The following is a 12,033-nucleotide window of genomic DNA, read 5'->3' as shown; positions in this document are numbered from 1 at the left end:
CTTGTAGCAGGCTTCATCCAGGCTGATGTGAGGAACCTGTCTTTGCTAGGATACTAAGGAACGCACGCACATGTACCTGGTGCAAATATTCTGTAAAGTATTTTAAATGATGCAGCTCAGAGCCTGAGGGGAAGGGTGGGGAGTTGGAAGGGGAGAGCAGAAGGCAAGTCTGAGGACAGGGAGGGGCTTTGAGAGAGAACAAGAGAAACAGAAAGGGATCGAAAAAGCTAAAGTGCAATTTTAAAATATAAATTATTTTAAAAGCAGGAGACTCTAAATAGCTACTGTTCCCATAGGCACAGTTTTATTCAAATTTAAATGGGTTGTTTCCTTTTCCTTCTCAGATATACTGCATAATGGAACTTGAATGGCTTAAAGCTACGGCACATTGTTTGGGAAGGGGAAAAAAGAGCACTAAGGAAGCTGAATAGTGCAAGGCATTCTAGGAAATTGGGGTGGGGTGGAGAGAAGCAGAGATGAAGTTGTTTCTACACTTTTAAAGAAAGCTGTTCCAGTTATAGTTACTGATTCCCTTTAGCTGAACTCTGCTTCCTAAAGGAAAGAGCTTACTTTAAAAATTAAAAAAAAAAAAGAAGAAATAAATGTTTAAAAAAACTGTTCAGAACATAGATTAAAAAATAACTCACAGAGCAATAAAAATCCTTGAAATTTCTATGCACAGAGATCTAAGCAAAACATTTCCACCAAATAATGGAGAATAGCCATTTGAAACCCTGAAAAATGAAGATATACACAACTAGAGTAGTTTATTATGAACTAATACTTTAAAAACAAGTAGATCCTACAGAAGAATACTGTTCAAATGGAATGTTTTAAAATAACATTTATTAATAAATATCTTATAAAATTCTAAATTAATAGATTCCTGTTCAAATTTTGCTTTGGTCCTTGAATTCCACTGTATACACACATACATACATATATATTTTCTTAGATGGTTTTTATTAACCAGAAAGAAGCACATTCTATCCTAACTGGATGGCTAGTTTGATAGCAGTTACTGATGCTTAAAACTTCCCAGCCAAGGGCTGGTCTTCCACCGCAGCTGGTTTCAGGTTTTAATGGCAAACTCAACTGACACACCAAAATTTACGTAACAGGCAACAAAACCACCTGAACATTCACCACTGATGCCCCTCTGTTCAGAACATGCACTGCATTTGAGTTCTTTGACCGGACAGGCTCCAAAGAGCATTTGCTCCAAGTAAGTCATCCTAATTATCACAGTTCAATCAGTGACACCGCACAAACTGCTGTCCCCCACAGGCCGCGTGAACACTGTGACTCGCACACACTGACGTGGACGTGGGGAGGGATGAGTGGGGGTGTAAAGGAAAAACATCAGCTTAACACAGGCTTTAAAATGAGTACGTTCATCTGTGGCTAGGATTTACTCTACCTGTCCTGGCATCATATGTTGGGAAATGTCTTTTAAGAGGAAATACGATTTGGGGCGCCTGGGTGGCTCAGTTGGTTAAGCAGCTGCCTTCGGCTCAGGTCATGATCATGGAGTCCCGGGATCGAGTCCCGCATCGGGCTCCCTGCTCGGCGAGGAGCCTGCTTCTCCCTCTGACCCTGCCCCCTCTCATGTACTCTCTCTCATTCTCGCTCTCTCAAATGAATAAATGAATCTTTAAAAAAAAAAAGAAGAAGAAGAAGAAGAAATACTATTTGGATGCCTCAATTTAGGATCAGCTGGTAGAAATGCCATCAGGGGTACCTATCTAAGTCAAGTCCCATCACATAAGGCAGGGGAAGCACTGTAGAAACTTCCAGGTAGGCTGACAGTGACTTCAAAGGCAGATGCTGCCAATAAAAAAACCCATATATGAATGAGAGGCAGTGTTGCAGGGCCCGTCCCTCCTCCGGATGGGTGCTCTGAAGGTCATTACAATGGATCCGTGAAGATATAGGTGGATGACCCAGGAACTGAGTGGGAGAGGAGAACGGGGCAGAAAAAAGATGTTTTCCCAGATTGGCAAAAAATGGAGGGCACGGAGGGGTTTTCAGGGAGACTGATTGTTCCACGGTCTGGTGAAGGCTGAACCTTCCAGTGAAGTACTTAATATTGATAAGCCGAGTATTGGATTTGACCAACGAGCCTTTCTGTTCAGGGTTTCAAGACGCTCTGACAACGAGCTGGCGCCTTCCATTTTACTGTATTGCCACACTGAACATACCTAAAGGCTCTAAGTATAACAAGAAGACAGTTTATTCTAATTATATGTTGAGAGCCGTTTGCTAACGTGTGTGTGTGTGTGTGTGGTTGGTTTGCCTACTTAGCATAAAAAACAGACATAATTGAGCACTATATAATGCACATCAGTCAAACTGTCAAGTTGCTGAATTAAGAAAACTCAGGCAAGTTCTTCACCACAGAGGCTTTCAGTTAAACAACTAAATATTCAATCAAGAGGTGGAACCGAAGTAAACCATAATTTTAGTGACAGCCCACTCCCTGGATATTCTGATATTACTAGTGGATTTTTTAAAAATCCATTTCATTAAGTGCTATGCATGCAGTAAAGAAAGAAAAGTTTTTGTTTACTTAAAGCAAAAAATAAGAAAAACATAAAAAAATTTAAAACCCAAGCAAACATTGCAACGAGCTCTTTCTCTTTTTTAGAGAGACACATACGTGGTCCTAGAAAGGAGTTTTGAAAAAATTAAATTTAATATCAGAATACAGATATATCTTAAATATTTCTTAGGAAGCCAGTTAGGTTCAACCATTCAGCTGTTACTGCTGGGATGCAAAACAAAACAACTATGAATTCAGTATTTAAAATACTTAAAAAAAGATATGATTGTTTAAAATATAATAGAAAATCCTTTGCATTTTTCTTTTTTCTCTAAATTTTTTTGTTTTTTTTTGTTTGTGTGTGTGTTTGTTTTTTTGTTTTGTTTTTGTTTTTGTTTTGATTTCTAGACCACAAAGCCAGTCATGAGTTTCCCTGGAAACTCAAAACTTCCTTTTGAAAGCACTGCATACATTTAAAAAAAAATTGTTGATAAATACTGATTTAAAAAGTAAATTTTTAGATAAAACTGAAACTAGTTATAAAAATCATGCTTCACGACCCTCATATTTTCTTTCTTCTCCAAAATAGATTCTTATGCTATAGTGAGAGATAAACACATAGACACACACCCATACATGTCTTTCCCTTTCTTGAACTCTTATAAAAGCTACACCTTTTGTAAAATACTATTATTTTAAATCCCATGAATGTGCGTGCATGCGCGTACGCGCACACACACGCACGCACACACACTCATGTTAGGAGGTCAAGCATTCAAATGGAGATGAAACACCAGCACCTGTCTAGACGGCTAGAGGGAAACATTAGCCCCTGTTACTTGCGAGATGTGATATTAAAACATTAGCACAGTAGAATGGCTTGTTTCAAGGAGGCACAACTGTGGTTCAGGGCTATATGCTTTCCATAATGGGCGAATCGATGAAAGTTGTTGGAAATATAAATCAGAATTATTCAGAAGAGTGGAGTAGCCATATCCATGGGATTCTTTCAGCAGCCAAAGAAGGCTTTGGCTGTTCTGGGAGGTGCTTTCAAGCACCCCTATGGAAACATTAGGTTTTCTTTCTCTCTTTGTTCCTCCAGTGGTGCGTCTACTTTTATCCACCAGAACAGCAAAGCCAGTTCCATAGGCTTAAGAAAAAAAAAAAAAAGTGAATCTTAGTCTATTAGCAGCTGATGATTGAACAATGTAATCTGTGTAGTGAATAGAGCCCTTCTGAATCATTATATAGCATATGGATTTTCAACCTTATAGACAGGCCATATAAAACCAGTTGTAATTCAAGGGTGTGATGTTATAGCCCGCATCATAATCTGGACCTTCACAATCGAGGCTTACAAGGCTCCCTTCCCTGGTATCTCCACAGCTGGCTTTCAACAGTGCCTTACCTATGGCTAAGCCACCTTTTATTTGCTCTGATTATTAAAAACCTTACATCAGGCACATTAAACATCTCCTGCTTACCATTTTGTAAAAAGCAAGAGGTGAATGAACTCCAGCTGTGGGTTACAGGCAAGAAAAGCAATGGCTAGATCCTTATTTTTGAGATTTGCTTTTTTTTTTTTCCTTTAAGCATTATTTTCTTCTTTACCTGCAATGCTAAAGGGGGAAAAATAAAACAGAAGAAAGTAAAAATGAAGAATACACAGGGAGCCCAGGGAAAAGTGGCAATGGAAAGGAAGACTGGAGGAAATTAGAGGACAAATCGAGGAAGTGGACCAAGAGGAGGAGGAGAGGGGGCGAAATGCTCGGTGGTTTTATTTGGACATCAGCAGATCTTATAATTTTTTTAGGAAGAGAAAAAAATATGGAAAAGGCTCTGTGTTTATCTGGAACTCTGGCGACATCACAGCGCAAACTCAACGTGTGTTACGATGTCATCAGACTCACCACCCAGTTACCTTGCATCTGTTTACGTGACATCTAGGTATGCCTCATTTTGGCTAAAAGCTGCGGTTTAACAAGATTCAATGTTTCAGGCAAAGGGCTGGACTGGTAAGAATGAAACCGTGTCTATATACAGAAAGAGTTCAGTTTATAAACAAGTTAACTGGTACCAGAAAATTGGAGAAAAGCACCAAAGCATTTCCCAAGCTGATAGATTAATTAATTGCATAACTCCCTTTTTTTCTTATATAACTAAGTATAAAAGACGACATTTCCATAATAACTATAAAAATGAAAGCCAGTCTCTGAAGGGCTGAGGAGTCTTCCAGGTCTGAGTTAATTCTAAAAATGCCCTTAAAAGAAAGGACGCATGATATGCGACAGCTCTTCTTGGAGGCAAGGTCTGACCCACCGGCGGATTTTAAAGGATGGGATTCAGGTCTGTTCTGTGAGTGGTAAGCTGACTGAGGGTGGAACTTCCCACCACCTCGCTCACTGCAGAGGAAGTGGTGATGGTATTATGTTGGATGACCTGCTGCTGAGAGCAAGCTGGGACAGGACTGGCAGGAGGGCTGCTCTCCGGACCTAGGAGAAAGCACACACACACACACACCAATATAGCTCTTCTCGGGTGGACCTGAGGGGCTACTCAGGGAAACATTACTACGTGTTTACTAGAAATAGAAGAGTTTCACACATTTGCTCCTGGACGTTAATTTCAAAACTTTATTTTAAACTGTAGTCAAAAGCTATGCCTTCCCACTTTATAGCTACAAGCAAAGCCATGCTTTCTATACCAGCAACATGATTGCATGTGTTCTCGAGTCTCGGTATGTGAACTTCCCCATGTTTGTATCTTCAAAAAGCCATCCATATATCAAATGTGGAAAAATACTCACATGTGGTGGGAGAATCTGTGTTGCTCAATCTAAAAAATTATTTGAAAATAAATTGACCTTCAGCCATGAATCCCTGCTCCTCCCACCATCCCCCACTCAGCTAGCATTTAACTTACGGACATTCTAGATGCAGAAACTGGGGTCTAGAGAAAGGGATTCACTTTACTTATTGGAAAACTAAGCTGAGGTCACGAGCTTTTCAGCCCAGTGAATAAAAGGCAGCATCCCTGAAGGCATTGGATGTGATTCACCCAATGCCTCTACCCCAGCCCACTGATTTCTCTGGAAGGCAGCTAGCCCACTGGTAGTTGGGCTCCCGCAAGCTATTTTCCTACTGGCTGTGGAATTGGAATTCGGTAGGATTTTACAATGTGAAATGCCAGGGAAAGTCTAGCCAGAAATTATCGGGAGGTGGTGGGCATGGGGACGGGGTCAGAAAAGAGGGATCCCTCTGATGCAATAGTCTGGCAGCCACTGAAGAATTCTACTATGATATCTGCTGGGGTGTGCAATCTATGCTTTACTTTTGCTCTTTCAGTAAAATCCAATGCAAAATTAGTGACAAAAAAACCTGGACACTAAGAAAAGAAAAAAGTCAACGACTTACTTAGATATCCTTGTGATTCTTTCTGCATGGCTGTTATTGGACAGTCTTTATGCGTTAACAACAACTGTTTCAGCTGTGCCACCTCATTTTTCAACATGGACACTTCATTCTGGAAGGAGACATATCAAAGCCGTGTTGAAAAGACCAGAGAGTACAAGTCCCCATGCACTTTCAACGGTGATATTGGCAAACTTTTCTGCCGTGTCTGAATGACATTAAGGATAATATTTAATGGGATTCACCTGAAAATGTGTAGCTTGCCTTTAACTTGGTCCTCACATTTACCAGGGACTTTCTGAAAAGACCAAGTTTTTAACTCAAGAGCTGAATCCTATTAAAAGTCCAGAGCACACCCTTTAGGTAGTGGACTCTGGAGCCAGGTGACTTGGGTGGGAATCTCCACTTTACACTTACTGGGTGACTCTAGGCAGGAAACATAAGCCAGCTAAACTTCAGCGACCTTGTTTATAATTGGGGATCAAATCGGAATAAAGTTCTTCGAGTTGTTGTGAGGACTGAATGAGGCAGTAGATGTAAAACTCTGAGAATATTGCCTAACACACTGAGCAACTACTGAATTTAGCTATTCATAATAATCATCTTCACACTGATAAGCTCAGGTTCATGTTCAATCTGTGAAGAAAGTGAATGTTGCACATGCATTGAGAAGAATTGAATGGCAGAATTAGTGGCTTCAAACTGAAATGTCCTCAGAATAAGCCAACCGATCTACCATCAGATTTCCCAAAAGAATTTCCAAATGGGCTATAGTTCAACAGAGTGCATCCCTGCCTGATGTCTGCTTAGCAGAAGGCATGGAAGCACATGGGACAAATGTTGATTCTCTAATGGAAGGATGAGGTCCGCCCAGGAACGGAGGGGCAATGAAGTTTTGGCAACGATTAAATTAATTTGATTGGTTCACTAACTAGTTTGGCTAATTTCAGTCTATAAACTCTTCCTGCCATCAACAATCAGGGTGTTGTGGATTGCACGTGTATGTGTTTCTTATTTACTTAGATAGGTGCCTCGAATCTCCACTTTATGTAGTAATTCACAAAGACCAATTCATAGCTTTGTAGAATAATGTACTTGGCACCACTGTCTACAAATATAAATGTAGAATAGATTGGTTGGTTCTAAGGTGCTTCCACTTGATAAAAGTAAACTGTAAACATAGCACTATCTCAAACAAGCCATTTTATAGTTGTGATAAATAATACCCTCTCTCTGGCCAATGTTCATTCGTGGCTGCCAGGCATTGTACTCCACATGTGGGAGCCTTTAAAAAAACATGCACACAGAAAAGGGTGTTTTAACATTGCTGTCATTAAGTTGTACCTACACTTTCATTATGGACTTGGCTTTTCAGGCATGTATTTATCACCTAAAAAACTAAGTTTGGGATTCTAAAAGTTAATTTAAAAACATTTTTTTTTGAAGCTTGTTTTTTTAAAGACTACCTCGCATTTCCAAATTCATTTGCAAAATATAAGTAATCAAATGGTGAGTAACATAAATAACAAAGTAGTAAGAATCTCACCTACAAAAGCCTTTCTCTTCTCCAAATTTTACAAAATAAAAATGCCTATCTGAGAAATTAGCATTAATAGGACAAATAAATCATTTAATTGCTCTTAATCTGAAAACATTCAGGAGGGTGAATTGCATCTCCCACCTCCAAAGGAATGTAATTGGTAAGGGGCCCTATCAAAACCAAAATTGACCCCTGTCAATTCTGGGGTCAGTGGGACAACTGTATTTTTAGAACAACTTATTGTAGCCTTAAATACTAATTCTTTCCTCTTTGATTTTATGCCCATTTAAATTCAGACAGCCTTCCTTGCTTTTCCCAGATGCCCTTTGCTTAAAATGGCATATGTAAAAGAAAGTTACTTTTAGTCTGTTAAATAGAAGGCAACCCCTGGTTAAAAAACAAAACAGGGATGTCTGGGTGGCTCAGTCGGTTAAGCGTCTGCCTTTGGCTCAGGTCACGATCCCGGGGTCCTGGGATTGAGTCCTGCATCAGGCTCTCTGCTCGGCAGGGAGCCTGCTTCTCCCGCTGCCTGCCTGCCGCTCCCCCATGCTTGTTCTCTCTCTCTCTTTCTTTTTCTCTCTGGCAAATAAATAAATCTTTAAAACAAAACAAAACCAAAATGAAAATGGAGAAAAAGAAAACTAATATATAATATATAAAACTAATGATATATATAATATAGAAACTAGTATATAAAACTAATATATATATATATATATATATATATATATATATATATATATATTTGGCCTCAAAATGAAATGTCATATTATTTGCATTTGGATTATAGATACAGCATTTTTCTAAAATCACAACCGCCAAGACACCTGCACCCTAAGTTTAGCTGCAGATAATGCAGACACTCTTTCTTAGAAAATGGAGTCAAGCTCCTATTTTTACTAAATCCTCCCACACTTTTCTTCTGTGACCTAGGAAACAACAAATAAGGAAAATAAAACAAAACAAGACATAAAACAAGATTCTCTTGCTTTCTTACACTTCTAGAAGAAAAAAGAAAAAAAAATCCCACCTGGTGGCCATCTTGGAGAGATTGATTTTAGTCTCCGTTTTTTCCCCAAGTATGTCCTGCTCCATCCCACCTTTTCTAGGCAGTGTTCAATCTCCCAGGCACAAAGTGTTCATGGCCCCTTCCTTAAAAAAACACTTTGAATTCCGTTCTTTGGGCTTCTGCAATCACAAGGAACTAACTGCCTACAATCCTTGGCACACCCCAAATTGTTTCACAATAAACCTTTTGCTTCCATGAGAGGTCACAATAAAACAGCGCCAGTCACCGCTATGAACAGCATATGTGTCAAAGCCCCGTATAAAATAGATGACTTGAGTGGCACTTTTTGTCTATGGATAGCAAAGCACTTTATACGTTGTAAGTATAGGAACTGAGGACCTAGGATTTCGAGGGTCTGTAAAAGTGTAGGAACCTGAAAGATATATGTGAATAAGGATATATTTCTTAAAGTAATGTGTTAGTAATCATGTTAGTTATCTTACGGTTGGAAAATGAATGCTGATAAATATTCTCCATAAAGAAGAACAAACAGCCTCTTGTTTAGATCGTACACACGTAATCACGATGCTGATAAGGATGAAATTAAAGTCTAATGGCCACAGAAGCAACAGAAATTCATGGGGCAGCTTCCAGCAGGAAAAAGAGCTCTCAACAGGGGTTTCAGAATAATATGGTTGCGCCTCCCCACTTGCCGCATCAAACTAACGTAAAACAAGATGGTGGGACTAGTTCTCTAGTTCTCGCCGGCAACATAGTTGTTTATTCTTTGAGTGTTTCTGTTTTGCCTTCTATGGAGAAAGCTAACTACCTAATAATCGAACGAAGGACTCGATCTTTACTTTTTATTCATTAGTTAACTGCTTTTGGTATTCTCAGATAGGCTTATATTTCGAGTCTCGCATTTCCTGAGGGAGCGCAGTTTGTGTGCTTCCAAATCTTATCAGGGCAGATTGCAAAGCTCTATCTACGGTTTTGGTTTAGCACACAACCTCGCATCCTCGTATAGGTCCACACTGTTGACAGAGCCTGTCAAGCCTTCATCAGATTCCACGGGGGAGGCTTTGGATTAAGAAAGGTTGAGAATCACTGCCCTAGAGAAAGCAGGGTGGACCGTGGGCCGTGCGCACGCATAATCATCTTCCAGTCTCCACGCTGACTGCCAAAGGAGATGCCAGACTAGATTTTAAATAAAAACCCTTTTGAAGGGAACACAAGTAGAATCACCTTGAATTCATTTTGGAAGAGAATCACCAGATAGCAAATGTTTCAAAATGCATGAAAGAAATAAAATGCTGCCTGCAGCTCTAGTAGGGAAATAAAAACCAGGCCTTCCGGAGGCACCTTCTTACTCTGAATTACCTTGCTTTAAGAATTGAGGCAAATCACCAATATTTTTTTTACTCCCCTGCGTGGGTTATAGTAATTGTTCTAGGTCTTTGTATAAAAGTACTTTACCAAAGCCAAGTATCAATAATCAGGTATGAATTATCCTGTTGAAACAGCCCTTCATTTTTTCATTTTTTGAACCTTGTTTGGGTTTGCTACCCTAAAGCAGTTAGCCATTGAGATAGGGACTGTCGGAGGCTAGATGCAGTTGGATTCATCTGTTCTTTCACCCATAAGGTTGTCTGGGGGATGAAGTAGTGCCCCTCTAGAGACATTCAACCCCATAATAACATACTTTAAACAAGTACTCCAAGAAGTCCCTAATAGCTACCTTTGCAGTTTTTCGCTTTGGGGATGTCATTTTGTTAATATGATAAACCCAGAATGCTTTTTGATGCAAGCAGTAGTCTGTGCCAAAAAAATAATTATCAAAATGGGCCCTACAAGATAGCCCCTCCCCGCTTATTTTTTTCTTTTTTGTAGATTAGTTGAGGCCAGGTTTGGTTCACGCTAAAACAAAGGACTTTCAATTTGTAAGGCAACAGTTCCCATCTGGCCTATTCCCTTGCCAAGTCCCAAACCTGGGCTCATGTGTCTAAAATTTCAGCAGCGACTTAGGCCATGTGTCTTTGCACTAAAAAAAAAAAAAAAAGCAATTATTTCCATGGGCGACCAGATGATTTCCATATCGTCTGCTGCACACAAACAATCCACTGAGCACCCCATCAGTTGCTGATGAATTCAGAGCTGATTTTAGCTACTCTGTCAGAGAAAAGCACGTGGGTTCCTTTAGTTTAAGAATTCTCTACAATGAAAGATCCTAGAGCAATGGGTTGGGTCAAGAGAAGACTTGCCTGGGTCCTCCTCCTACTACGTGCTGTTAGTGTGACTTTCAGGAAGACCCTCATGTCCCCCTGGCCTCAGTTTCTCCCTATACAAAAATGTCAGATCGTGTGATTTCTAGTATTTCCCTCAATTCCTATACCTGTGTTGACCTCTTGGGTACAGATTTGTTGTGAGACAAGGAAATGAAGGCTGGGAGTTTGATTTTGTTTTCTTAGGTCTGATTTTTTCCAATCTGAAACTCTGCAGCCCAGCTAAAAGGTTCTAAGCTGAAAAACAACTCAAAAGTGGCAGCTGGCCATCCAGACCTTGGATATTCCATTTGGCTAGAGTTTGTTTGCTTAGCACCTTCCATTTCTGTTTACTTAAAATTTGGCTCACTGGACCAGCCTCAAGAGAGACACCTTTTTCTTTTGACAAAGGTCCAGTAGGAGGGAAAGGGTCATTCAAAGGTAGCAGAATCTGCATATCCGCTCCAGCATCACAAGGCATGATGCAGAGCACTCAGCATCACTGAAAACACGGAACGGCTGTGGTTTCTGTCCCTCTGAAGCAAAGCAGTGGTTGGAAAACACAAAGAATTTAGTCTTTTCAGAGACTGTCCCTTCCTTCCCTTGGGCACTCCTTTAGCAACCAAAAATACTGGTGCCTGTTGATAGACCAAATAGAACTTCTTTCCCCCTCGTTTTCGGGGGCTAGAATGCTAATATCTTTTTTCCTTAGCCATGTATGGTTCTAAAGAGTGGTGGAAATTAATGGATTAGGGTCTCGTAAAGGGTAAATTTACCTTATGTGTTTTGTAAGAGCAATAACATGGAGGCATATGCCAAGTCATGAACATATCTGACCACAAGGTAGACCAGCATCTCCACTTTTCCTGGATCTCTGCTATGATCTCTTTCTGTTTTCAAGCTCCAGCACCATAGTCAATACGCTGAAATATTTCTGCAAGGACTCATTTTAGTTAAAACTGATTTAAACATTTGTTGGCATCTGATATGTGCCAGCTGGCTATTCATGGCTCCTTCATCTAAGGCAGTGGTTTTCAATCACTAGGGCTGATTTTGCCACCACAGGGGATATCTGACAATGTGTGGAGACTTTTTGGTTGTCACAACTTGGGAGTGGGGTAGAGGGTGCTACTCATATTTAGTGGGTAGAGGTCAAGGATACTACTAAATATCTACTATGAACAGGATACAATGGAGAATTATCAAGCCCCAAATTCAATAGTGCCAAGATTGAGAAATCCTGCCCATTTTCACGGTCCTCTTGCAAACCT

General features: G+C 40.0%; 1 protein-coding gene across 1 annotated transcript in view; it reads right to left on the bottom strand.

Moving 5' to 3' along the window:
- Positions 1 to 3,760: 3,760 nt before the first annotated feature.
- CREB5 (cAMP responsive element binding protein 5) overlaps positions 3,761 to 12,033 on the bottom strand; it is a 319,697-nt gene continuing 311,424 nt past the window's right edge. The window contains exons 9-10 of the mRNA XM_021689812.1: positions 5,956 to 6,064; positions 3,761 to 5,034 (exon numbers count right to left, since the gene is read on the bottom strand). Of these exons, the coding sequence (XP_021545487.1) occupies positions 4,871 to 5,034; positions 5,956 to 6,064 (273 nt within the window). The 3' untranslated portion in view covers positions 3,761 to 4,870. The remainder of the gene's footprint in view (positions 5,035 to 5,955; positions 6,065 to 12,033) is intronic.

The sequence above is a fragment of the Neomonachus schauinslandi genome, chromosome 12 (assembly GCF_002201575.2).
Source record: "Neomonachus schauinslandi chromosome 12, ASM220157v2, whole genome shotgun sequence".
Taxonomy (NCBI): domain Eukaryota; kingdom Metazoa; phylum Chordata; class Mammalia; order Carnivora; family Phocidae; genus Neomonachus; species Neomonachus schauinslandi.
This window is presented reverse-complemented; position numbering and strand designations above follow the sequence as displayed.